Raw genomic sequence first — 26753 nt, 5'->3', positions numbered from 1 at the left:
AGCTATACCAATTGTAAAATCAACGAATTGGACAATCGCAGTACAAAAAGTCTCACCTAAGAAAATAATTTGAAGAGGAATCACATGAAGAAAAACGTTAATCCTCTTGTCTGCCTTTCCTAAATGGAACAACAGGTAGTTTGTACGATGGGGCGGGGTTGGACAGATGTCGCTCCGCCTACACCCAATTTGATTGGTTTCAGAGCTGTTGGAAAACAGTACCTGCTCCCATGAGACATATCCAGCTGCAGAACCCAGTAACACGTCAATGCAGTCCACAAGATCCAGGGGGCGGGCGGGGTTGGATCACATGTAAGGGGTGGAGTTTGGTAGGTTTAGGGCGGGGTGGAGATTGGTAGGTTTAGGGATCAGGGGGTGGAGATAGGTAGGTTTAGGCAGAGCCATAGAGAGAAAGAGTTGCGACACTCTTTGATGTCGCCGCTATGGCTGTCACGTGGTTCATGTAAGCCCCAATAGTTCCAAAACATACGCTGGCTGTCATGTTCTTCTATGGGACTGACAGCAGCGATTGCATTATTGAACGGTAAATATAAAATAAAACACACACCCAAGTACTTTTTCAGCTGTTATTGCATTATTGCATTTTGTTAATGTCAGTTTTGCATTTGGAGAGGCAGGGTGACAACGAAATACTGTATATTACTAATTACTTAGATAAGTTTAGGCTATATTTTTGGAGGGAAAAGCTTAGTGTTCATGTTCGCATGGGTAGCAACTTTTATTTAATTTAATTTTTGGGATATACTAACTTTTCATTATGTGACCTGTTGGCTGAGTTTGAGTGGTGAATGCTGCGCGTCGAGTTGTTCCAGAGGTAACGTAAGTTTCTGAAATATCGACCTCTTTTGAATTGTCAACTGTCTATATTGTAAAATAGTTGCTATAAAGGTGGTAGCGATTCATTACAGAACTAATTAGATGCTACATTCACAGCTGGCGAAGTCGCGCTAGCTAACTAGCAAGCAGGCAATGCTAGAAAATTGGTTGAAACAACCAAGATAAAATATAAATAATTACGCTCTTGCATATACAAATGAAGACCAGTATAAGCATCGCAAAGGGCCTCTGATACAATATAGACAGTTGACAATTCAAAAGAGGTCGATATTTCAGCAACTTAACTCTGGAACAACTCGACGCGCAGCAATGTAAGTGAATGGGGTCCAACGCCCAAATGACAGTGTTTGGAACTAATCCGATCTTCAAATCCCAGAAGTAGGCGGTTAAAAGCGCCGCCATTTTTTACAACGGAGGTCTATGGGAGTGTCGCAACTCTTTCTCTCTATGGCTCTGGGTTTAGGTATTTGTAAGGTGGGAGGAGTTGGATCTAGATCCAACTCCTCCCCCTGGATTTCGTTTTCTGCAGTGAGGACCATCTCGCAGAACCGCAGCAACCAGACATGATAAATACATAGATGCCCTGAGAACGCGTGCATGCTAGAAATAGAACCGACGCCTATTTTTCACGCGACACGCAAGTGTGTTAGAAGCGTTTCCAGGCAAAATATAATAGGAAATGTGTATATGTCATTTTGACACGAATACGTATTAGTAAATTACATTTTGATGTTTGAAAGTTCCTTTTTAGAAAAATTGGATAATAGTACTTTTGTTAATGATGAATTTGGCAGCATTTGTGTGAAAGAGCTTAGTAGGCATATAACAGAAATTATCGACAATATTAAGAAACGCAAGGACAACAAATCTCCTGGTAATGATGGGCTTACGAATGATTTTTTTCAAAACTTTCAGAGATTCCCCGTTTATTATGACCGCCGCTAGCGTAGCTAGCGAAAGCGGTCATATAGGGATTGTCAAAGTTTTTTTTTTTTTTTTTTTCCCGTCAATCTACTGAATTTTCCGTCAACGATACCAGGGACACCGAAACACCGGGGATTCGGGAACATGAAATTTGGTGAGCATGTAGCCCCACTAGACTTTTACGGAAAAATTTCGTTTGGTCCCCGGGGGCCACAAGCGCGCTGGGCCCCCCCAAACCCAAAAAATGCAGTTTTTCCTAAATAACTACCTGAACCGTGGCACCGAGGATGAAGAAATTTGCAAAGTATGTTGGTCTTAAGGGCCCACATCAACCTAGCCCATAATCTATTGTCAAAGTTTTTTAGTTTTTTTTTCCCGTCAATCTACTGAATTTTCCGTCAACGATACCAGGGACACCGAAACACCGGGGAACATGAAATTTGGTGGGCATGTAGCCCCACTAGACTTTTACGGAAAAATTTCGTTTGGTCCCCGGGGGCCACTCCCCCCCCGCGCTGGGCCCCCCCAAACCCAAAAAATGCAGTTTTTCCTAAATAACTACTTGAACCGTGGAACCGAGGATGAAGAAATTTTTATGGTATGTTGGTCTTAAGGGCCCACATCAACCTAGCCCATAATCACTCATTTGTGATTTGCGCCCCTCCCATTAAAAATATAAATGCAATATTATTCTGCTTTAATTGCCCCTATCTTCAGTTGAGATGTTCAGAACTGCACCATATTTCATGTGTATGATTAACTTGACATCCTCTGGGGGTATGCTAAGTTTCGTAGAATTTCATCCATGGGGGGGGGGTATAAAATAAATTCATTTATGTGCACATTTAGTGACTGTACACTCATCGGCCTGTAGATGGTGCTGTTGAGCGAAGGGTTGCTGGTTTAGGATGATAAAAGTGCTTACCACGACACTTGAGAATGATCACCGACACCTGTCATCATCCAATCACAGCTTTTTTTAATCACTGTTTTGAGACAAATCATTGTTTGATTTGCGAACATCCTCTGTCGTCTGGTCGCTTCCGCTTCAAGCCGGACTCGTCTCGCGCTAACGGTAATTTCCTTTCACTGTCCACGTTTTGATTTCGGCTAATCAATTTTGGCGAATGCAAACAACGTGATTATTGTTCATGAGTCTAACATCCAGCCACGCAAGAAAACATGTAATCTACCTGAGGGAATAATATGCTCAAAAAACATTTCTGATTATTATTAATGTTTTAAAGCTTTTAGAAAGTACATAGAAAGCTTTTGTAACATTATCTTAACTGTCACTTTTGCAATTAGGCAATTACTTTATTTTTTTTCCTCAAAAAATAATCTTACTAACCCCAAACTTTTGAACTGTAAGCCTAGTGTATAATGTTAAAAAAGCTTTCTATTTTAGATAAATGCTGTTATTTTGAACTATGGTTTGTTTGTAATGTGACTTTTTTCATGTATGACATTAAAATTATTTTTAGAATTAAATACATAAATAGGTTTAGCAATACAAATGTGTTTATGTCTGATAACCTTTAAAACACAAACTTAACTGCAGACACTGAAATAACGTACACTGTACAGTACAAATATTTTGAGTGTCCCTCATTTTCCTATAAATAACCACGATTGTCCCGCATTTTCCTTTTCTGAAGTTGCCAACCCTAACTGTCACACACACACACATGCAGGAATACAAACAAACGCAATCATGCACTCACACTGACATCCACACGCACAGACACACACCCATACACACACACATACAAATCCACATGCACAGACACACACGCGCACACGCATGTACGCACGCATACATACACACACATACACAAACACACACACACACACACAGACAGACATGCACATACTACTACTTTTTTTAGGTATATACATAAACACGCAATACAGCCAAATTGTTCCACGTAATTTATTTTTGTGGAAAGCCAGTGCAGGCCTGAGCGGCGGTCATATTTTGTACCGCTATGCGGTACATCTAGTTTAAGCTATGTTTAATGAATCTATAAATAATGGGATTTTACCTCCATCTCTCAGACAGGGGGTAATTACCTTAATACCAAAGGCAAATAAGGGTACCTTATCTCTAGATGGGAGGAGACTCATAACTTTATTAAACACTGATGCCAAACTGTTTTCTCTTATTTTTGCTTGCAGGCTAAAATTAGGATTGGATTCCCTAATTGATCAGTCTCAGTCTGGTCTCATGAAAGGGTGGCATATAACATTTGTCTTATTCTTGATTTTATTGATTATAGTCACCTTCTCAGTGATGACAATCTAATTTGTTGATTTTAACAAAGCGTTCGATTCAGTAGAACACAAATTCATGTTCGCAACATTATGCACAGCTGCACTACTTCCTGAACTTTAGCCAGCTCTTTGTTTCCTGTCTGCCATTATTGGACAAACTGATTAATCCAGGTGTGCCTGACCTCAGTAACAATAATCAGACACACCTGGATTAATCAGTTTGTCCAATAATGGTAGACAGGAAACAAAGAGCTGGCTGAAGTTCAGGAAGTAGTGCAGCTGTGCATAAAGCCCATGGTTAATGGGATGTCTGGTAGATTTTTTCTTTCTAGGGGCATTAGACAAGGCTGCCCAATCTCACCATTTCTTTTTCTGCTGGTCACACAGGTTCTTTATTGCTATGTAAATATGAATTTCTTTCAAGGCATTATAATTTTTGGGAATGGTTTATCAGCAAGGCGATGACACAACACTATTTTTAAAAAATGCTGCAGAAGTTAGCAAAGCAATTCATACCATAAATAATTTCTCTAAAGTTTCTGGTCTCAACCTTAATATTAGCAAATGTGAGATATTTTCACTTAGGGGTGCTAACCTTGAAGAAATTGATGGAATCCCTGTTAAAGAGGCAGTCACATATCTTGGTGTAAAACTTTGTAAAGATTAATCATATCGTGGTGCTTCTCTTAACTTTAATCCGATTATCAACAGTACAAAAAGAAAGTTTGACTCTTGGTTGCAGAGAGATTTATCCATTTATGGTCGTGTCTTATTGTCTAAATCTGAAGGTTTGTCAAGGTCTGCGTATATCTCCCAAGCTCTATTGTGCCCAAGACATTTACCAAAGAGTTGGTTATTTGATTTTGTTTGGAAAAACAAACCTCATTATTTAAAGAAAAATATATCATGCAATCCATATGATCAGGGTGGTTTGAATGTTGTGGATTTTACAACTTTGAGTAGCACTTTTAAAATAAATTGGCTAAAATGTTTTATTAAAAGTCATTTCTCTATGTGGAATATTTTCCCTAACCATTTAATTAATCAACTTGGTGGTATAAATTTTTTCCTTAGATGCAGTTTTGATATTAACAAAATACCTCTCTGTTTATATTTTCAAAAGCAAGTCCCCTTGACCTGTTTGGCTTTTAAACATAACTTCTCTCCTCACTCCTTTTTTATTTGGAATAATAAGTATATCACACACCAAAGAAAAACTTTATTTTTTAGACATTGGTTTGAGTCTGATATATTATTAGTTGGTCAGTTGTTGAATTCTTGTGGTCAGTTTTTGAGTATTATGAACTATGTCTGAAATTTAAGTGTCATATTTCTGTTAAAGAATATTGTATTGTCATGAATTCTATTTCTGCCAAAATTGGATCTCTATTCAGAAATCAGGGCACATGGTAAGTAACACTGTAAGTAAAGTCTCCAAACATTTGTTTTTAGATAAACTTGATTTAATTAATGAGAAATGTAACCATTCGATTAGATATCTTTTTGTTAATATATCTTCTCCTCCATCTAAATTTGTTTGGATTAATATCTTCCCTTCATTTGAGTGGGAACATTTTTGGGCAGTTCTTAGACGGTATTGTGTAACTAATAAAATCAAAGAAGTGTCATTTAAAATTGCTCACAGAATATATCCTGTGAAAGGCATTAGAGCGTTTTCATTTGGATATTGATTACAATTGCTGTTTTTGTAATTGTGAAAGAGAGTCTATTGTGCACTTATTTTTTGAATGTCCCTGTTCATCAACCTTTTGGTATGTCTCAATTTCTAGGTGTTAAAATGAACTGCAACCTAATCTTAGATTTGTCATCTGTCTTTCTTCATACAAATGAATATGACTTTTCCAAAAGAAAAATGTTATCAATTTGTTTTTGTTATTAGGAAAATTTTATATTCATCAAACTAAATGGAGTAATTCAAAACCCATGTTTGCTCATTTTAAAGCAGCCTTCAAAATGTATTTAGAGTCTGTAAAGTTTTTAAAAGATCGAAAAGCCCAAAGATCTATATCTCTGCTAAATGAATTTAACATATGTTTGTGATGCCCTTTATTTTATTTTATTTTTTTCCCTTTTTTTCCCCTCCTTTTTATTTAAATGATTGTTGTGTTTCAAGTTATACTTAAAAAATGTGTAAAAGAAATGTGTCAAAAACTTGATCTTGAATTCTGTAATTTTGAAAATTCAATAAAAAAATAAAATAAAAAATAAAATAAAAGTTCCAAACACTGACGACGACGTCAGGCTAGATAGTTCCAGCACTGATTTATTCATTTTCAGTGTTTCCGAAGTACGCTCGCTGGTAAATTGATGAAATTACTGTATTTTTGACATTTGAACGCATTAAATCAGGGCACGTCCTCTCATGAATCTAGTCCGTTGTTGTAATTTATGTAGCCAACTTTAGTTAATGTTTATGGAAGATAATAGTTAGCTTACGTGACCAACACTTCACTAACGTTAGCTACCAGTCAGAAATGTGTAAATTCAATACTGAGGTCATAGTTAAATGTGATGTTGCACTATTGTATTCAGTTTTTTTTGTCAACCCTATTTACTTGCATGAGGTGGTCAGATTCGAAATACATCTGAATATAGGCCTAAAGCAAATAAGTACAGCAGCACCCCCACAAATAAGACCTCAATGCTAAAAAGTTTACACCTCTATGACAGTATAAAAAATCCTGAACATTATAGAAAAGCAGAATTTATGGCTGAGCTTTGTATATATAGTATCATAATGCAATAAGAATAATAATTTGAATAACAATAGTGGTTTATATATATAGGCTATATATTTTTTATTTTATATATATATATATATATATATATATATATATATATATATATATATATATATATATATATATATATATATATATATATATATATATATATATATATATATATATATATATATTTATATTTATTATTATTATTATTATTATGTAGGCTACTGGAGTACAGTCAAAATCATTTTTTGACTAAATTAATGTCCAAATCTGGACCTAACTGTAGGTGTGTCTCACTTCTGTAATCTCAACCTCATGAAAATGTTTAGGAAACATAGGCTTTCAATGTGCATTTAATCTGTCCTGGCTTTAATGTATTAACTTTACCACTACCAGTTCTCTCCAACAGCAACAGGCTTTTTTCAAGACCCGGTCTCCTCTGGGGTGGCGGACTGAAACGCTCTGCTTCTGGCAGGGGAATGCTCTCACCCAAAAATCCAAGTAACTATATCATTACTTATAGTGTGGAGTTTGAATGCTTTTGTTATCAATGTATGGCTAAGTAAAGAAAAATGGCAATCACAAACGTCATTGTCATTGTCATGTCGTACAGCAAGTACAAAAACCATCATCTTTCTTTGTCCTAGTTGTTTATAAACCGCCATTTTTACGAGTGTTACTCAATGTAGACTCAATGACTGCTTCCGCATACGCCGCACCCACAACGTCGTTGAAATTCAAATTTAAAATGCATTAATCTTGAAAACGTTGATCACGACGTGATTTAGCCAGTACATTAACATGTAAACAAAGGGAATAACAATGGATATACAATACAATGAACAAAGAAGATAATATTGCTTTTAACAGAAAACGGCTGCGACATTGGATGTTATCTTCTTGACTGGAGTGTTGGAATCAGTCCATCCATGGTCATTGTCCAAAGCAGGGTCAATGTTTTGACATGGTCCCCTGGCTTAGGCGAGAGACATGGAGCATACAAAAGCTAAGCATATAGCCTTTGATATTAACCCTTTCATGCATAGTGGTCACTACAGTGGACAGCTATTAAAAAAGCATTTTCTTGAATTTGCACGGGTTTTGATGGCATAGTTGCATATCAACCTCTACATTGGACCCTGGTGCATCATACATGGCCACCAAGTGGCAAGCCTTTGTGTGTCGATTTTTTCCCCCTCCAAACCAAAATGGCCAATGGTCAGTCAGAAATGCCAAGTTGCTCCACCCATTCCTTCTATTCTAATAGGCTCTTGTAGGTAAAAAAAAAAAAAAAAATTTTGTTCTGAATTCTTAGACTGCAAATATTCAGTTTTAAAAAATACAGATTCAAGTTTTCAAGATGCAGAAAAAAATCAGAACTTCAAATTCAGTTTTCTAAAATTCAAACCACGGAAAATTCGAGATGGTCCTCACTGCAGAACATGAAATCCACGGGGAGGAGTCGGATCCAGATCCAACTCCTCCCACCTTACATACTGTATACCTAAACCTACCCATCTCCACCCCCTGATCCCTAAACCTACCCATCTCCACCCCTTATATCTGGATCCAACTCCGCCCCCCGGATCTCGTGTACTGCATTGAGGTGCTACTGGACAATTCAGATCTTACAGAAAGTAGGTCACAGGTCATCCACAGGGAAGAGTAAAGGATCTCAGAAAAGTCAAACAGAGCATTTTGGCTGCACTGCAGTAGTTTTCTGCCGCAAACGTGGTGGTGATTCAAGAGAATCCGTGTATCTTTCGTTCAGTCGTTTTTTTTATTTAATATTAAGAGTAGAAAAATGAGAAAACAGCTTGAGTATTAGATTTCTAATATTCTAGTAGCCTAGCGTAATAATAGTCCTCCGCTGCTGCAGTTGCACGGAGCTTACAAAACTTAAAGGGATACTTCACCTCTGGAAAGATGAATGTGTATTTAAAATAGGTAATTTATGTAGAAGAAATGTGAAGAAATGTTTTAATTTGGAGCTTTCTAGACTGAGAAAAGCCAGAAAATGTATTTTGGCTTATGTGGATGAAAGACAACAACTCCCAGAATGCACTTGCTTCGCTGCCCTAGGAGGCCACGCCTACCAGTTAGAGAGCGCAGTTGAAAACAACAAGGTTAGGCTACCAGTGAGTCTCCGTGACGAGTCTGCCTGGGATTTCGAGATCGCCCAAAATATCCGGGATTCGGCTTTTGCGTTCTACAGTCGCCATTCATCATGTTTACTGTGGCGAGCAGGACGAGGCTGACGGCCGCGTGAGAACGGCGTGAGGCCGGTGGTGGCGTCATTACTGAGACGCGCCGGTGTCGTGCCGAAAATTGATTGCGCCCAGTCTCTTTACGTCTACAGCTGGATCAAACAGACATAACGTGCAAATAACCAATTCATTAACAATAGGCTTAGTTAAAAAAATCATCATTGTACATCATGATATCTTATGCATATTTTATGAACAGAAAAGTGACTTTTAAAAACATTTAAAAGCATTGTTTAATATTGTAGACATTCATCCGATCAAAATCCATGTGAAAACAGCTTATATTTAACAAAAGAAAATTACTTATAAGGCCTACTTTCTGTGGCTGCACTCTGAAACTGCTGATGCTACGGTGCAAAACCGGAGGCTGCATTTTCAGGACCCCAGTTCTAGGACCCTAGGTTTTTAGTGACAACGCCACCTACCGAATTAGAGGACCAGCGAAGATGGATGACAATCAGAGTGTGAGTATCAAATGCGAATCAATTTTTATTTGTTTAACTTTAAAAACAATTGTGATGCATTTCATTGGAAAGTTAACGTAGCCAGCGTGATGGCGATTTGCTAAATAGTCTTGAATGCATAGCCATCATATATTAGCCTCTAATGCTGTAAAATGAATTGTTAGCACAATATAGACCTTATGTAGCCCCGCCCCTTTTCAGCGCTGCGCTTGTTGTCTTTTGACTTGCAGTCTGTATTTTCACAGCGATCTTGCGTAGGCTATTTATGAATGAACGGCTCATTTTAAAATCTTCCCGGTCTATTGACATTTGTTAAGACATCTGCTTTAAACATTACAATCCTCATAATAACTTTCGTTAACTTTATATTAAGTAAATCCACTTAAAAAGCTTATTACTCCTGGACAACAATGCCATAGAAATATACAGAGCGACTGCAAAAATGGAAGTTCAAAGACAATATTCTAAAGATGGCGGCGCCCTCGTTTCTCTGGCCTATAGGCCTTTATCACAGTGCACGTGACGTCACTTCCAACGGCGAATAGTAGCGTAAACCTACTTCCGGTCTAGTCTGTAGCAATGGCGGCGAGCACAGCGAGGAATTGTTGTTGCGTTCCTAAATGTTCTAAAAGTTCTACTAATCAGCTGTATCTCAGTTTCCATTCTTTTCCAACTGATGAAAATGCGAAGAAAATGTGGATTCATGCTATTCGGCGGGATGAAGGCAAAAGTTTTGCAGTTTTAAAAGGGAGTACGTACGTATGCGGGCAACACTTCACAGAATCTGACTACTCGTCAACAGCCGATCGTAAACGCTTGAAACATGGAGTTATACCGTCCAGGTTCGAATGGAACAACTCGGGGAGTGTTCGTCAAAAACAACCCAATGTACTGGATAAGATAACGTCAAAGCGCCAACATTGCAGTGAATCAGAGATCAGTGATGAACAGCCTGTTGTCTATTTCGGACCTGTCCCACCCACAGACCATGACTACTCAACACCTCCGTGTCCAGATCTTTTGGATGCTGCAGCAGAGAGAATTAGAGAGTTGGAGGCTGAAGTGCGAGCTTTGTCTGTCTCCCGCATTCAAATAAATAGATTTTGTTTCTCGGATGATGACTTCCGATTTTACACACGCTTTCCCTCAGAGAAGGTTTTCAGGATTTTCTGGGCATCAATAGAACCATCAGCATCAAACCTTGTGTACTGGTCTAAGGCACAGAGACATGGCATAGAGATGGTTCCAGCTAGGACCAAGCCCTAACAGAAAGCTTCAGCTTATTGATGAGTTTTTCCTTTATTGCTGTCGCGTGTCTGCAGGTCTACGAGAGAAGGTCTTGGCAGATATCTTCAATGTGAGTACAACAACGGTCAGTCGAGTTATCATAACATGGGCAAATTTTCTGTACCTTGTTTTGGGGTCCTTGCCTATTTGGATGACCAAAGAGCAAGTCAGAGCAACCATGCCAGCAAAATTTAAGGAGTACTTCCCAGATGTCCGTGTTATTTTAGAATGTACTGAGATCAGATGTGAAAACCCCACAGCACTTACACTACAGTCGGAGATGTTTTCACATTACAAAAACTACCCTACCTTCAAAGGCTTGGTTGGTGTTGCTCCATGTGGGGCCATAACCTTTGTTTCACAGCTGTTCACTGTATCCATCTCAGACAGGGAGATAACAAAACAGTCTGGACTTTTGGAACTGCTCGAGCCTGGAGACTGTTGTATGGCAGATAAAGGCTTTACCATAGAGTGACTGCTTGAGAATGTGGGAGCCAGGCTTGCGACGCGGCACGCTCATTTTTCCAGGCGCGCCTCTGTTCATGGTTGCATAGCAACGACAGACTCCACGGGAGAGCAAGCTGTTGTATTACAAATTTATTAAATGTTTAATTTAGGTTTCCACTACAATAGTATATAAACTGAGAAAGTGATTGAGTTTACAGCAAGAGATTTCTGCCAGACCTGTTTTTCCTTTGTAAGTTAAATGAGTCAGATCACGGAGACGCTAACCTATTGTCTTTAATGGCTCTTGAAGCCAGAGCCACAGTTCAGACGTTGAATCGTTAGGCTGATTGGATTAGCACATATGCGTTTGAATGGTTATGCTGATTGGATTGAGACTGGTAACACGTTGGAGTCTGGGGCGGGTTCCTTAACCTGTATACTCATTTACATGCTTTATTCAGAGTCTCCACCTCTATGTAATCCCTCCCCTCTTTGAAAAGTATAATTACAATGAATACTATATTATGAGTTAGCCTTGATGAACTACAGACTCGGAAGAATAAATCTCTTCTGCTTATAAGATCCATCTCAAGTCTCCTGGTTTTTGCTTCGATGAAGGAATAAAACGTTTCCAATAAAGCGTTTGTGGAAAGGAGAAAGCGGTACGAACTGCGAAATTAATACCGAGAACCGTGGATTTTCACTGGTATTGGTACCGAATACTGAAATTTTACAGTGAAAAAAAAAAAAACATTTGATATCATTATTTTTGTATCGTATATGTGTGTGCACTCTGTGGTAACTAAAATTAGAGAGTAGAACATGTTCAACTAAATGTTCCTTATTTAATTCACTTCTCTTTCTCTCTCTCTCTTAGGAGTCAGTGATGATGTTGTCCATGAAGTTCTGTCTATGTGGTTCATGTCATGAACAAATTTGTTTTTGTAAAATATACACAATCTTAAATCTACCCCCAGAGTCATCCTTGTCTTCCCTCTTTACTTGAAAATGTGGTCGATCTAGTGACTGAAAAGACTACATGATTCCTTGTTTATTTTACTTGAGTTATTATATTATGCTACTTAGACCCAATAATTTCTCAACATTCCTAGGAACCAGGTTTAATTGCAATAAAGTAGTATTTGGGTGTAATAAAACTTAAAAAAAAAACTCTAAAACTCTAATGTAGTTAAAACTGGGTGGAAAATACTACCTTGGTGGCACTTTTTTCGGTCCTCCAAAACTAGGGTCCTGGAAATGTGTTCCTGGGACTGCGGTTCTCAGACTCGGTAGGTGGCGCTGTCACAAAAAACTAGGGTCCTAGAAATGCGGTCCTAGAACTGGGGTCCTGAAAATGCGGCCTCCGGGACTGCAGACGGATAATATTGGAGTAGCGCTACTATTGGCGAACACTAGCCTACCTGCTCCCATGGGATAGTAACTTGTGTCATGGGCAACCGATAGTTCCAATTTAACACTGAATAGCATTTTGAACCCCATCCATTTCAGTGTTTCCCAACCAAGCACACTCATTTTTAGGCATATGTGGACACATCTTCCTTACTTGAGTGAAAGTACATAGCCTATACTACTGGTCAAATATTACCCCATTACAAGTAAAAGTTGTAAAGACCTAAGTAAAAGTACAGAAGTACTTGTTTTTAAAAGTACTTAAGTATCAAAAGTAAAAAGTAAATGTCAATGCATTGTTTTATTATTGTTGCATTGTTGTATCCTATGTAGGCTACAGTACCTTGCCTCTGAATCTATGTCTGTCTGTCTACCTAACATCATATCAATATCAAATGTATTTCTAGAACACAGTTCCAGTCGTGAGATTGAATAAGTGCACTCAATAACGTCCACAATGGTTTCAGACAACCAAATGGCTGTTTCCTCAAATATTGCCCTATTTTAAGTTTTTTGGCTTTTAATATGAATATGTTAAACCTTATGGTTATCTATAAGCTAGTGTGGTCCAAAACAATGACAAAATTCACATTTAGAAGACCAAGCCCCACGTTGAAAATGAAAATCAGGTTGATGTCAGAATCCAACGTCAGATTGACGTTAATCTCCAACGTTGGACAGACGTTGTATTGTGGTTGAAAATAAAAATCGTGTTGACGTCAGAAACCAACATCAGTCGGGTTCTGACGTCAACCCGACTTTAATTTCCAACCAAATATCCAACATATGTCCGACGGTTGATGTTGACGTCAATATGAGGTCGAGTTCTGACGTCAAATTGACATCGGGTTCTGACGTCAATTCGACGTCCAGTTCTGATGTCAATTTGACGTCAGAACCCGACGTCAAGGTGCTTTTTTGTCTTAAATGTTGAACACATTTTCAGTGTCTTATTTTCATCAAATGATGCATATATCACAACTGCAGGACGTTTCACATAAAGATTCAGCATTACCCTTTGGTGTCACTATCGGGTGCTTTAAAAAGAGAATTGTGTATAGCCTATGTGACAGTGGGTGAGTTCAAACTGGAATGGGCGTTTCAACCACCTTACTTGACTTGTTAAACACAAAACAGTTGACTGGTATCTATAGAATGTGGCTTATGGTTTATGAAAGACTGCTATCATAAAAACATTTCCAACAGCATAGTTGACCATCCATAATGCTGCTGCAAGAACTGTAATGCAATAAAATAGTTTTTGTAATGTTTTATCTCAACAATAAAAGACTATAAAGCAGGGATCAAGAAGTTTTGGCCAGACTGAAATGCATTGTTTAAAATAAACTCCAGCTGTTAATTTACTAAATGGTGGGTGCTACACAACACAAGGTTTGGCAAACGTAAACTACTTTCATTCATACTTCTGGTATTTAGGAATAATATAGTCTATCCTTCTGATGTTCCTGTAAGGATATTATTAAGATAAGAACGGTCTTAATGAGAGTGTAGCATAACAAGTACTATTGTTCTTGTGTCTGAATCAACATTTTTAAAGCTACAGTTGTCCTTCCACTCAATATCCATTGTTCCTCTCTGGTGGTAGGCTACCTGCTTGTTTGATATATTGTAGGGCAGGGGTTCTCAATCCTGGTCCTCGAGGGCCACATTCCTGCAGAGTTTAGCTCCAACCTTGATCAAACTCACCTGCCTTTAGCTCTCTAGTAAACCTGAAGAGCTTAATTAGCTGGTTCAGGTGTGTTTGATTAGGGTTGGAGCTAAACTCTGCAGGAAAGTGGCCCTCGAGGACCAGGATTGAGAACCCCTGTTGTAGGGTGACATTCAGAGTGTTTCACAGTGAATCTACAGCTGCCTTTATTTTGCACAATGCAGTAGAATCCGTCCAGTTGCTCACAGAGTATCAGTTGTATCTGCAGAGCATGTGCAAAATCGAGTGTGGAAATATAGCACAAGATGTAATGGAATGTTAAAGCTTTTTAATGGTATTTGAAGCACTAAGACCTTTTGCATGCCATTATAAAGACTATGTACCTATCCCTCACAGCCTCACTTTCATCTGTGTACAATTATTGCTGGAGCACTGGAATGAAGAGAAAATACAACCTTTTCTGAAGTGGTTATTTTGAAAAAACAAAAAACAAAAAACATTACCTTAATTCTTTACTCAGAAATAGGCCTACTTGCTATGACAGGCGTCAAATAAAATCACCAAGATTATAAAACTGAAACAAGGTCTATAGTCTCTGCAGGTGAATGGTCTGAAGAGATATGTCTTGTGTGCTTGAAAAATCTGCCTGTCCTTTATCGACTCAGCACTATGGTATGAATAGTTCAGAACTATATGTGATTGTACTTACAACCAGAATCAGTACATGTATAATGCAGGCACTAGGTTTGAGAAGTTTACTAAATACAAAAGCACACTGATTTCCCATATTGCATCCACTGTACGTGATCACTCTTCATTTATTTTATTTTTTTGAAGAGAGTTTCCCTATAGAAATTAATATGAATACATTTAAGTAACAATCAATAAAAATATATAATTTCGTAAAAGTTACTGAATATAATGTTTGTAAACAAGTGCTTTATAGAAAGTTCTTGATGTTAGCTTCCTGCTTAGCTACTGTTCGGACGCTCTTGCCTACTGCTCCGCGCTTTGCTCTATCGCTTTTACATTTTATCTCCTATTTTTTTTAAATATTTTATTTCCTTTATTTTATTTCCTTTTATCACCTAATTTTAACTTCAGCAAATCAGCACAGTGCTCATACGACAAAGTTTGGATTACTACAAAAACTGAGAATTCTTTTACCCGACCAGCTTACATTCCGGGAAAGGAAAACACAACTGCTTCAAGGATAAGAGAAAATGCCTCTTCTGGAATCTTCTTGCTGCACTAACTGCCACAGACTTTTACAAAGGATTGCAGTTCTTGAAACAAAGTTACTTACAGGACCACCAAACCAGACGGAGCACACAACAGAGCTTCGTCATGGACACCCTCAGCATACTGGTGAGTCCCATGAAACTAGTGCTCCTCGACAGGTAGAGAAACAAGCCGATCGACTTACTAATCGATGGCACAAACAGGGAGGGAGACCCAAAGGCACTCAAGACATCAGATTGTCACGAGCAACACATATTGCCGCAGTAGCATCCTCTACCCCAGATACAGCTCTGACAAGGATTGCAAACACTGGTCTCCAACCACCGCCTATACATCTTGAGAACAGATTTGAAGTGCTAATGAATGTAAATGAGGAATCCCCAAATGTGATGAATGTGATCGAACACAGACTGAATGGGCCAGTGGCTAACACTGATGCTAACTGGCGCTCAAGGTCGAGCAGACAGCGGCACTCAGCTCAGAGCGCTGCCGAGCCCAGGACTCTGATAGTGGGGGACTCCATAATCAGAAACATTAGCGGCAGGGACACAACTACGTGCTGCCTTCCACAAGCAACAACTTCTGATGTAAACAGGGAACTTCAGAACATTCTGATGAAACATAAGACTGCAAATCGACTCATCATTCATGTGGGGAAGAATGATATTCATAAAGAGCAGTCAGAACTCCTTAAGAAGGATTTCAATGAACTTTTTGAAACACTTGAAAGACTGAAAGTTCAAACATTCATCAGTGGACCACTCCCAGCAAGAGGAACAAACCGGTTTTCACGGTTGCTTGGGCTTAATACGTGGCTGCAAAAAACCTGCAATATAAAAGGAGTGAACTTTATTGACAATTTCAATCTTTTCTGCAGTCAGAGACAACTTTTTCATCGGGATGGCCATCACCCAAACAAACTTGGTTCAAGAGTGTTAAAGGACAATATCTACTTCTCCCTCAATCATCCTTCTGCAGTGTGTGCCAATCAACTCAATCTGAACGGCACACACACACCTGGACACAGTATGAACGACCATGGGACTTCACTTCAGCAGCAAAATGGACATGATAACACCACTCCGCCACAGCAACCTCTGCTCACGGACACAATCTCAGCTGAGCCCTGCCCACAGAGCTCACCACAGACAGACTGTGACATATTAGAACTGCTCCAAGATTCAGCACCCAAGGACGACTTCCTGGAAAACAGCCAGGGAAGCCAGGACAGCATATCACAGCCTCCGATAACACCAGAGCAACAGCCCCTTTCACCAGACACGTTATCTCTCTCTCCAGCAACTCCACTTCTGTGCTTCTCACAGAAAATGGAAGAACTGGTGTATGCTGGAACCAGACTATCCCACTCTTTTGCTGCTAGCCCCCAGATACCTACCAAAAAAAGACAGGCACCATTACCACCCGCATCAAAGCCTGCAGCAAAGCCTGCGGGCCCAGTTCGCCCTCCCCCTCCTGTGAGAGCTCTTCGGCCTCTGCCACAACGCCAGGGCCCACACCCTTCTCCATCTGCTCGAGGTGAACCGAAAACAACTGATACCAGGGGCCTGTACCATGAAGCCGGATTAGGTGGCTAGCCAGCTATGTTTCAGCTTAGTTTCCGCCAACCCTGGGTTTTAGGTACTATGAAAGTAGCTCGGCTTTAATCGGTGTTCGTTGCCATGGTATCTTACGCTGCACGGCTAACCTGCTCCGGGGCAGGCTATGTTCTGGATTCAAGATCTCAGACTGAAGTTTGACCAATCAGCTGAGAGCAAAGAAACATATAGGTGACGTAACTTATTCCAAGTGTCTGTTGCAATGGCTTCACCTTTTCTTCCAAATCCGGTGGACATTTCAGCACAAATTGTTTGACGAGCACTTCGTAGAGAAAGAGTTTATAGCCTGACAAAATCCCCTTGCCTTAACTGATAGTTACTTGTATGGAAGATACAGATTTTCCGCGGAAGGAAATTCTTATCTTTGCGAACTTCTTGAGCCGCACATAAAGAATTTAACACGTCGAATTCATGCACTTACTGTACCGCAAATTGTATTGCGTTGCGGTTTTTTTTTTTTTTTTTTTTTTTTTTGCAAGTGGTAGTGCTACATTCTTGCACGGTGGGTGACGCACAGAAGCTAGGGGAAAACACGGTTTGTCAAACCATTCGCAAGGTGGTCCTCGCTCTGCAGGAGTGAAAAGTTTCATTAGTGTTCCCCGGACATTTATCGACCATGTCCATAAAAGAGGGCTTTTATAAAATTGCCAGTAAGATATATTGATAGGGTGACATCACATGAACACTTTTTTAAGCAAATTTCACAAGTGTACTATACAATATAATACATGTTAAGAATTATTTTGAATCTTTTTTTTTATTATTCTTCTGTTAATCTTATGATAGGATTCCCAAGTCATTGCAACATGTATGCAGTCTATTGCTCCAATCTCCACTGCTCTAGGGGAACATGAGGCAGATTATGTTAATAGGAAGTCCTATCACAGCCATAATGTTCAGGTAGAGATGATGTGAATATGTGAGATGATTATTTTCTGTGAGATGAATCTTTAAATTAATAGTAAACAGATATAACAATGATTTAATAAACATTTCATCTGCAGACGACTTGTGGTCATGAACATATATGATCAAGTTTGGATGCCAAATGGCCTGGCTCCATGCAGTGCTTGTCTCAAATTTTCCGTTAGTCTGTGTTGTGTCAGCACTTTGAGGAAAGCAAGTTAAATTTGGTACAGTAAAAAACACTGTTAATTTGAACTGAGATAGAAAAACCTACACAATAACCCCCTATCATGACCCTCAGACAGGGCCACAGCACCGCTTCAGTGTGGCCCTCAGTAAAACCAGAGTAAAGATAGAGATGACCTTTGGCATCCTAAAGGCACATTTCAACTGTGTTCGGCCTTTAAGAGTCACCAGAGCGGGCATCACAGATAGTGACTGCATGTGCCATTCTGCACAATATATTAGCCACCAGTAGAACGGAGCGAGAAACACTACAAAACCAGCTTCTCCCCGATGAAACTGACCCGATCACACTTGACCACCCAGCTGGTGCAGATGTAGATGCAATCACCATACAATATTACACTTAATAAAAGCACATTGAAACTGCAGATATGTCTCAAATTGTTTATTGGTTTTGTGGGATGGGAGGGAGAAAGAGAGCAAGAGAAAGTTGCATTAATAAATATTCATACTAAAGTGTTACTTGGTTAAATAAGTTATACTATATATATATATATATATATATATATATATTTCCCTCTATATTTCCCTCTATATTTCCCTCTATATATATATATACATATACAGTATATATATATATATATATATATATATATATATATATATAACTATATACATACTGAGATCAGTTTTATCTAGCTGTTTGATTTTGTTTGGAGCCTCCTCAGCTCACAGTCAGCTCCTTTAGTGTGCAGTCTAGTTCAAGTCTCCTTTAGTGTGCAGTCTAGTTCGAGACTCCTTTAGTGGACAGTCTAGTTCAAGACTCCTTTAGTGTGCAGTCTAGTTCGAGACTCCTTTAGTGGACAGTCTAGTTCAAGACTCCTTTAGTGTGCAGTCTAGTTCAAGACTCGTTTTGTACAGGGCCCTGACTGAGTCTGTTTCCACCTGAAACATAATTCCACCACAAACATGATCATTACAAGTTTTCTGGAGGCTCATCAAAATCACAAAAAGTTCCTTGACTTCCTACAAACACAGGACTGACTGTAATTTATGTCAAGGATTTTAAATCCTTACACATTTCTTCTGAAGCCCATTGAGGTAGAGGCCTCAGTTTCTGGGGCAGGTTGTGAAAAATCCTACAATAAAAGAGATGTGTAAGGGCCAGTCCCTTTTTTATGCCACACATTCAAATGTTTGCCACAATAAAAAGCCCAGTGCATTCACCTCAGCAACTGTCTGAGAACACACAGACACAGTGTCTTAATCATTTCCTCCACCCTAATAAATAAAAATAGGCCAATGTAAAGCATAACTGTTGAAAAGCAGGTTATGTTTGGTAATTCTGTCTGCTGCATACTGACCTCTGTGTTGGAGACTGTGTGTATGTGTGCTGGCTTCAACAGGGACACTGTATTTCCCTCTACTGCAGAACATACAGTCAGCCATATTTACAACTTAAAAAAAGTAGTAATGTATTGCACACGTACCCAGTGTTACTTGCTTAGAGGAGCCAGCACCAAAGTCAGATTGTACAGCACCTGTAATCCCATCCATAATCGGCCGTCCCTTATTGCCTACTCAGAGCCAACTACTCTGCCAGTGTATTCTGGTTTTCTGAATTTAATTCTTTATTTCTGTTTTCTGCAAACAAGTGTTTGTGATAAAATGTTCACAAAAGTAATAAAAGGTTGTGGTAAATACTCACCACTTTGAATTATATTTTTATATTTTGTCTTTATCTGCTGCCAAGAACATTTGGAGTTGGGGTTGCATCTAAAAATCAATGAATATTAATTTTTCTTAGTACCGGTACATGCACATTTTTATATATTATAAAAATAGGCTATAGGCTATATTACACGTATAGGCTACACATACATACATAATTTTACATAAATATAGAACGTTTGTTTAACTTACACATTAACAATAAGCAATCTTTCTCCAACAGTCTTCTCTTGCTTTGGCCGCAGAAACCGTATTGTTTCGAGCTTGAAATACATATTTAAATTCATCGTAATTATGAATGATTATCTCTTACTCCTCCGCGGAAAAATCGCGACCCGCGATTGGTTGTTCAGTGTCGACGTCACTCTTTTATGTGCACGCGCGCGTGGAGTAATCATAGCTTGAGGATCAAAGCCTGAGTTGACAGAGAAAGTTGATGAGCTGCATCATGGTACCAATAAAGCCTGATTGCATCGGTTTGGTTTTGTCAACTCAAAACTTATCCTGTAACCCCGAGTTTGTTCAACTACCTTCATGGTACAGGCCCCAGCTCTCAGTGATATGTGTCGGGTCCCCGTTTTGATAACAGTAACTTTCACAAATGTTTACAGAACAAACGGGAACCCAGTGTGCCTGTATCTTTCTCTATTGCTGTTCTATTACAAGATAGAAAGTCTAAGGCCTTCAATAGCCGTACAGCAAACCTAACTAATCTGGTGCCTCTTACACGTCAAACTAATATTGCTGTGGAGAAAAGTAAGTCTGTTAAGTTAGCACTCTTTAACATCCGCTCACTTAAAAATAAATCACTTCTAGTCAACGACTTAATAACCACAAACAATCTGGATTTTATGCTTCTAAATGAAACCTGGCTAGAAGACAGCTGCAGTGCAACAATCCTCAATGAAGCAGCCCCTCCTAACTTTACTTTTATGAGTGTCTGCAGAGCTGTTAAGAGAGGTGGGGGTCTAGCTGCTCTTTTTAAAGATATCTATCAATGTAAGCAAATATCATTTGGGAATTACCCTTCTTTCGAATATCTGGGTATTGTGTTAAAAGGTGCTCCACGCATTTTACTTATCATTATTTACAGGCCTCCAAAATACTCTCCAGCCTTTGCTGAGGACTTTACAGAACTGTTATCAACAATTACATCAGAGTTTGACTGTTTTGCCATTGCTGGAGATTGTAACATCCACATAGATAGTGCAGAGAATAATATGTCGAAAGAAATCAAAACTGTTTTAAAAACTTTTGATCTGACTCAGCATGTACATGGACCCACACACAATCGTGGACACACTCTAGATTTACTTATCAGTAAGGGTCTAAACATTTCATCGATTGTTATAAAGGATGTAGCACTGTCTGATCATTTCTGTATTTTCTTTGATATATTGATCTCTCCTGCCACTGAAGCTAGATCTGTGTCTGTCAAGAAGAGATGCTTAAATGAGAACACTAGTGTACTATTTATGAAGGCTATATCCTTAACACCAAGTATATCTGCTGACTCTGTTGATTTTCTCCTTGATTCTTTTAACTCAAAAGTTAAAAGTGTGATTGATGGTATTGCTCCTGTTAAAGTCAGGAAGAAGAGTGGCAGACAAAAAGCACCTTGGAGAAACTCAACAGCAGTGCAAAATATGAAAAGACAATGCAGAAAAGCAGAGCGCATGTGGCGGAAGACTAAACTTGTAGTCCATTATAACATCTACAAAGACAGCATCCATGCTTTCAATATGGAACTAGGTAAAGCTAGACAGACTTTCTTCTCAAATATTATAAACAGTAATTTAAACAACACACGCACTCTTTTTGCTACTGTAGAGAGACTAACAAACCCCCCAAGCCAGATTCCCAGTGAAATGCTATCAGACAGCAAGTGCAGTGAGTTTGCCTCTTTCTTCTCTGAGAAAATCAATAATATCAGAAAGGTGATCAGCACATCCTTGAGTTGCCCTGGGGTCAGACAGATCGAGCCACCTGAGAAAGTAGTTACTATGTCTGATTTCAAAGAAATTGATGGCAAAATTTTGGAAGAAACCATACAGCACCTTAAAACATCAACCTGCGCTCTTGACACACTTCCCACATCATTTTTCAAAAGTGTGTTAAACAGTTTAGAAGCAGATCTTCTAGAAGTGGTAAATGCCTCACTTTTCTCTGGGAGTTTTCCAAACTCCCTGAAAACTGCAGTTGTCAAGCCCCTCCTGAAAAAGAGCAATCTGGATAAGACCATATTAAGCAACTATAGGCCGATATCAAATCTTCCTTTCATAGGCAAGATCATTGAAAAAAGTTGTCTTCAATCAGCTGAACAAATTCTTATGCTCGAATGGATACTTTGACAATTTTCAATCTGGTTTCCGACCGCACCACAGCACAGAGACAGCGCTCATAAAGATAATAAACGATATTCGCTTAAATACTGATTCAGGCAAATTATCAGTGCTGGTACTACTCGACCTCAGTGCTGCATTTGACACTGTCGATCATAACATACTTCTAGACAGGTTGGAAAACTGGGTGGGGCTCTCTGGGATAGTCCTAAAATGGTTCAGGTCATACTTAGATGGGAGAGGTTATTATGTGAGTATAGGAGATCATAAGTCTGAGTGGACATCCATGACATGCGGAGTCCCTCAAGGCTCAATTCTTGCGCCACTCCTGTTCAACCTGTATATGCTCCCAATGAGCCAAATAATGAGAAAGAACCAAATTGCTTACCACAGCTATGCAGATGACACACAGCTCTACTTAGCCCTATCGCCTAACGATTACAGCCCCATTGACTCCCTGTGCCAATGCATCGATGAAATCAACAGTTGGATGTGTCAAAACTTTCTTCAGTTAAACAAAGACAAAACTGAAGTCATTGCGTTTGGAAACAAAGATGAAGTTCTCAAGGTGAACGCATACCTTCACTCTAGGGGTCAAACAACTAAACATCAAGTGAGGAATCTTGGTGTGACACTAGAGTCGGACCTTAGTTTCAGTAGTCATGTCAAAGCAATAACAAAATCAGCATACTTTCATCTGAAAAATATTGCAAGAATTAGATGCTTTGTTTCCAGACAAGACTTAGAGAAACTTGTTCATGCTTTCATCACCAGCAGGGTGGATTATTGTAATGGACTCCTCACTGGCCTTCCCAAAAAGACCATAAGACAGTTGCAGCTCATACAGAACGCTGCCGCCAGGATTCTGAGCAGAACCAGAAAATATGAACATATCACACCAGTCCTCAGGTCTTTACATTGGCTCCCAGTTAAATTTAGGATTGATTTTAAAGTATTATTACTGGTATATAAATCATTCAATGGCCTAGGACCTAAATACATTGCAGATATGCTCACTGAATATAAACCCAACAGATCACTCAGATCACTAGGATCATATCAGCTAGAAATACCAAGGGTTCACTCTAAGCATGGCGAGTCCGCTTTTAGCTATTATGCCAGCCGCAGCTGGAACCAGCTTCCAGAGGAGATCAGATGTGCTCCTACTGTAGTCACATTCAAATCCAGACTCAAAACACTTCTGTTTAGCTATGCATTTACTGAATGAGTACTGTGCCAATGCTCGTCCGACTGTTTGTACTGTACTGTATTTTATTTTTTATTCTTAACTGTTTTAATTATTCTTATTTCTTGTTATTATTTTAATTTCTTCTATGTAAAGCACTTTGAATTGCCATTGTGTATGAAATGTGCTATATAAATAAACTTGCCTTGCCTTGCCTTGATGCAGATTAGATAGTTTTATAATATGCTTAATGTGAACTGTGAGCATGCAAGGACTCAAACCGCTGGACTTCAAGCATATTTGAGTGGAAAGTGTAGACAATTCTGTTTAGTTGTTCAGATTCTTTAGTGTAACTTGTTCTTCCAAGCTCTCTGACAACGGAAAACGTGTAAGAGTGAAGCATCACTTGTAAGCTTGCGCAAGCATGAAGAATGTGTCTTTCATGACTTCCCTATAGGAGACCAAAATAGTATCACATAATTCAATAACTCCTTTCAATGTGGCTTTACTCCTGGTAAACTGGCTTTTAAGCAATAAAACATATTTTATAGCTGCTGAGGAGCTTTTTCTGATTTGATGTGGAGCATTTTGTAAAGCTGTAAGTTTTAGAGACTAAAGTCAACGTCAGTGAAAATGAAGAACTACACAATTTAATTTTACTGTAATATGCAGCTGCTAAAATAGTGTATCAAAGGCTCTTATATAATTCTGGCTACTATAAAGAGTCATTATTTAGATATGAATAATTATAATTATATAAATATACATATTTATATAAAAAACATAAAAAGCATTAACACTTGTTGAATTCCTACATTCAGCATCAGATGACACTTCTCCTGGTTTTAGTTTTTTTAATTGCTTTTACACATTAAAAGTGGTACTTGCCACTCAGTGAAACCATTCACTCATAGGCTATACCTAATCTCCAGACCAAGTCTGCAAAGCTGCAAGCACATTATCTGCTTTACACTCAGTTTGCAATTGTAAAAACAAACTTTTTGCAAAATGCTAAACACACTCTTGTGTTTAATTTGAGGCTACAGTATGTATGCAATTTGTGCACATACTTGTATGTTTGACTGCCATGACAAATTCTTGTAGAGTCCACTGCACACTGAACAAGCACATAATACTGTTTTACATTTTTCACATTCGCGTTTGTGTCTAATCATTTGATGATTTGTGAGTAGAGTTACTATGCAAAACACAATTTTTAGCAGAGTTAAATCGTTTTGAAGTGTTAGCTTTCACAAGAGATGCATGACATTTTGTATGTTGTGTGCATGTTATGTGGTTTTGTGTGTAGAGTTTAGAGAAAAGGAGCTATAGTTTCATAAAATGTTTGAAATCCATTTAAAAAAACTGTCAAAAGCATTAACACTTGTTGAATTCCCACATTCAGCATCAGATGACATTGTTCCTGGTTTTATTTCTGCAAGTCCCTCAGTATCGCATCTGTAAATTTGTGAGAGCAATATTAGAATTTGTAGTCCTTTATAAAACAATCTTTTTAACACTTAATGATAATCACTCACATTGAATGTGGTTGACAGGTAGTGAAAGAGCCATTAGAGTAAGTGCCTTCTGCACAGTTACCACAATCAGTATCAGTAAATTCTGTTCCTGTAAGAATATTAAGACAATAACTGTCTTAAAATAAGTCTAGCATTACAAGTACTACTTGGGACTGTCAACATGTTTAGCAAGACTAATAATGGCCGCTTTTTATTCTATTCTCTCTATTCTAGACAGATACACCTCACCCACCTGCTTGTCTGATATATTGTCCAGGGTGACATTCAGAGTGTTGCACAGCAAATGTACAGCTGCCTTTATTTTGCTCAATGCAGTAGAATCCGTCCAGTGGCTCACAGACAGTGTCTGTAGAGCGTGTGCAGCTTCTCTGTACTCTTACTCCTCGTAGTCCTGTGGAAACCATAACACACTTTTTAATTTCTGTAGAAATCGCTTCTTTATTTCAAGTCTTAATTTTGTGAAACATGCTTACCTGCATTACACAGAGAGCAGGGAAAACATGCTGTGAGTCCGTTGAGTTCATCTGTGTACGTTGATGCAGGACATGGAACACAAGTTGTTCTGGTATCTTCAGTGCAATGCCAATAAACACGGTTTCCTAAAAAAAAAAACGAGTTATTCTATTTTTAAAATTTGCACCCTGTTGACTTCAATGGGGCAAGTACTAAACCTGCTTTTAGCCTCTTAACATCCTTGATGTGTCATTACAAGTGCACAGAAAATGTGAGTGATTCCTTCAGAGTGAACACGAGTGAGTCTGACTGCAGTAGATGTGAAAGAAATGTATAAAAATGATGTTATTTAAGCCAGCGCAAATACCTTTGTTTACATCCTGTTTTTCGGTTGAAGTCCAAAGTAGTTGATTGCAGAGTTCACACGCATAGGTTTAATACCTATGATCACGCGCGTGAACTCGGCAATCGACTACTTTGGACTTCAACCGAAAAACAGGATGTAAACAAAGGTATTTGCGCTGGCTTAAATAACATCATTTTTATACATTTCTTTCACATCTACTGCAGTCAGACTCACTCGTGTTCACTCTGAAGGAATCACTCACATTTTCTGTGCACTTGTAATGACACATCAAGGATGTTAAGAGGCTAAAAGCAGGTTTAGTACTTGCCCCATTGAAGTCAACAGGGTGCAAATTTTAAAAATAGAATAACTCGGTGTAGGCAACACCGATTTTTGTCGTTGTTCTCTGTATTGACAGCACTCCAAATGTACAAAAAAATGAGCTCAATGTTAAAATTGACCGGAGTTCTCCTTTAAGGCAGAACCCAACATTACACAGTGTATACTGTACCTGGCGCACACATGGGGCAGCATTCTCCATTAAACTCATATTCAGCAGGACCACATACACTGAAACACAGTTCGAAGTTCAAAGTGACAACTGCAGCAACGGATAAGATAAATCCCAACTTAATCATCTTCATATAACGTGAAATGCAGATTTATTCATTCAGTTTTCAAATAGTATGTGCTGGTTTCTTCGGCATTAGATGAAGTAATTATGATCAGAGCCACTGCTGGCCAAATGGATTGCCACTAAAAGTTTCCTTGTAACCGGTAGATTCCTGGAGATGAATTAAGTGTCTCTGCAGGATCACACATAGCAGTACTCCAACAGTTGCATTCTAGAAACAGCT

General features: G+C 38.7%; 2 protein-coding genes across 2 annotated transcripts in view; one reads left to right on the top strand and one right to left on the bottom strand.

The window, feature by feature from the left end:
• LOC307173200 (tumor necrosis factor receptor superfamily member 14-like) overlaps positions 1–26753 on the bottom strand; it is a 50796-nt gene that overhangs the window by 20054 nt on the left and 3989 nt on the right. The window contains exons 2-4 of the mRNA XM_079896135.1: positions 26408–26751; positions 25571–25696; positions 25330–25488 (exon numbers count right to left, since the gene is read on the bottom strand). Of these exons, the coding sequence (XP_079752261.1) occupies positions 25330–25488; positions 25571–25696; positions 26408–26540 (418 nt within the window). The 5' untranslated portion in view covers positions 26541–26751. The remainder of the gene's footprint in view (positions 1–25329; positions 25489–25570; positions 25697–26407; positions 26752–26753) is intronic.
• Positions 15434–21228, top strand: LOC307174203 (uncharacterized protein). The gene is made up of 2 exons (XM_079897925.1): positions 15434–17159; positions 20582–21228. The coding sequence occupies exons 1-2, from the start codon at positions 15574–15576 to the stop codon at positions 20589–20591; spliced, it is 1596 nt and encodes a 531-aa protein (XP_079754051.1). The 5' UTR covers positions 15434–15573; the 3' UTR covers positions 20592–21228.

Source organism: Squalius cephalus, assembly GCF_949319135.1.
Source record: "Squalius cephalus genome assembly, chromosome: 16".
NCBI lineage: Eukaryota > Metazoa > Chordata > Actinopteri > Cypriniformes > Leuciscidae > Squalius > Squalius cephalus.
This window is presented reverse-complemented; position numbering and strand designations above follow the sequence as displayed.

Bases quoted from the DNA above. Each gene is read 5' to 3' on its own strand.
- LOC307174203 (XM_079897925.1), top strand. From the start codon at position 15,574: ATGCCTCTTCTGGAATCTTCTTGCTGCACTAACTGCCACAGACTTTTA.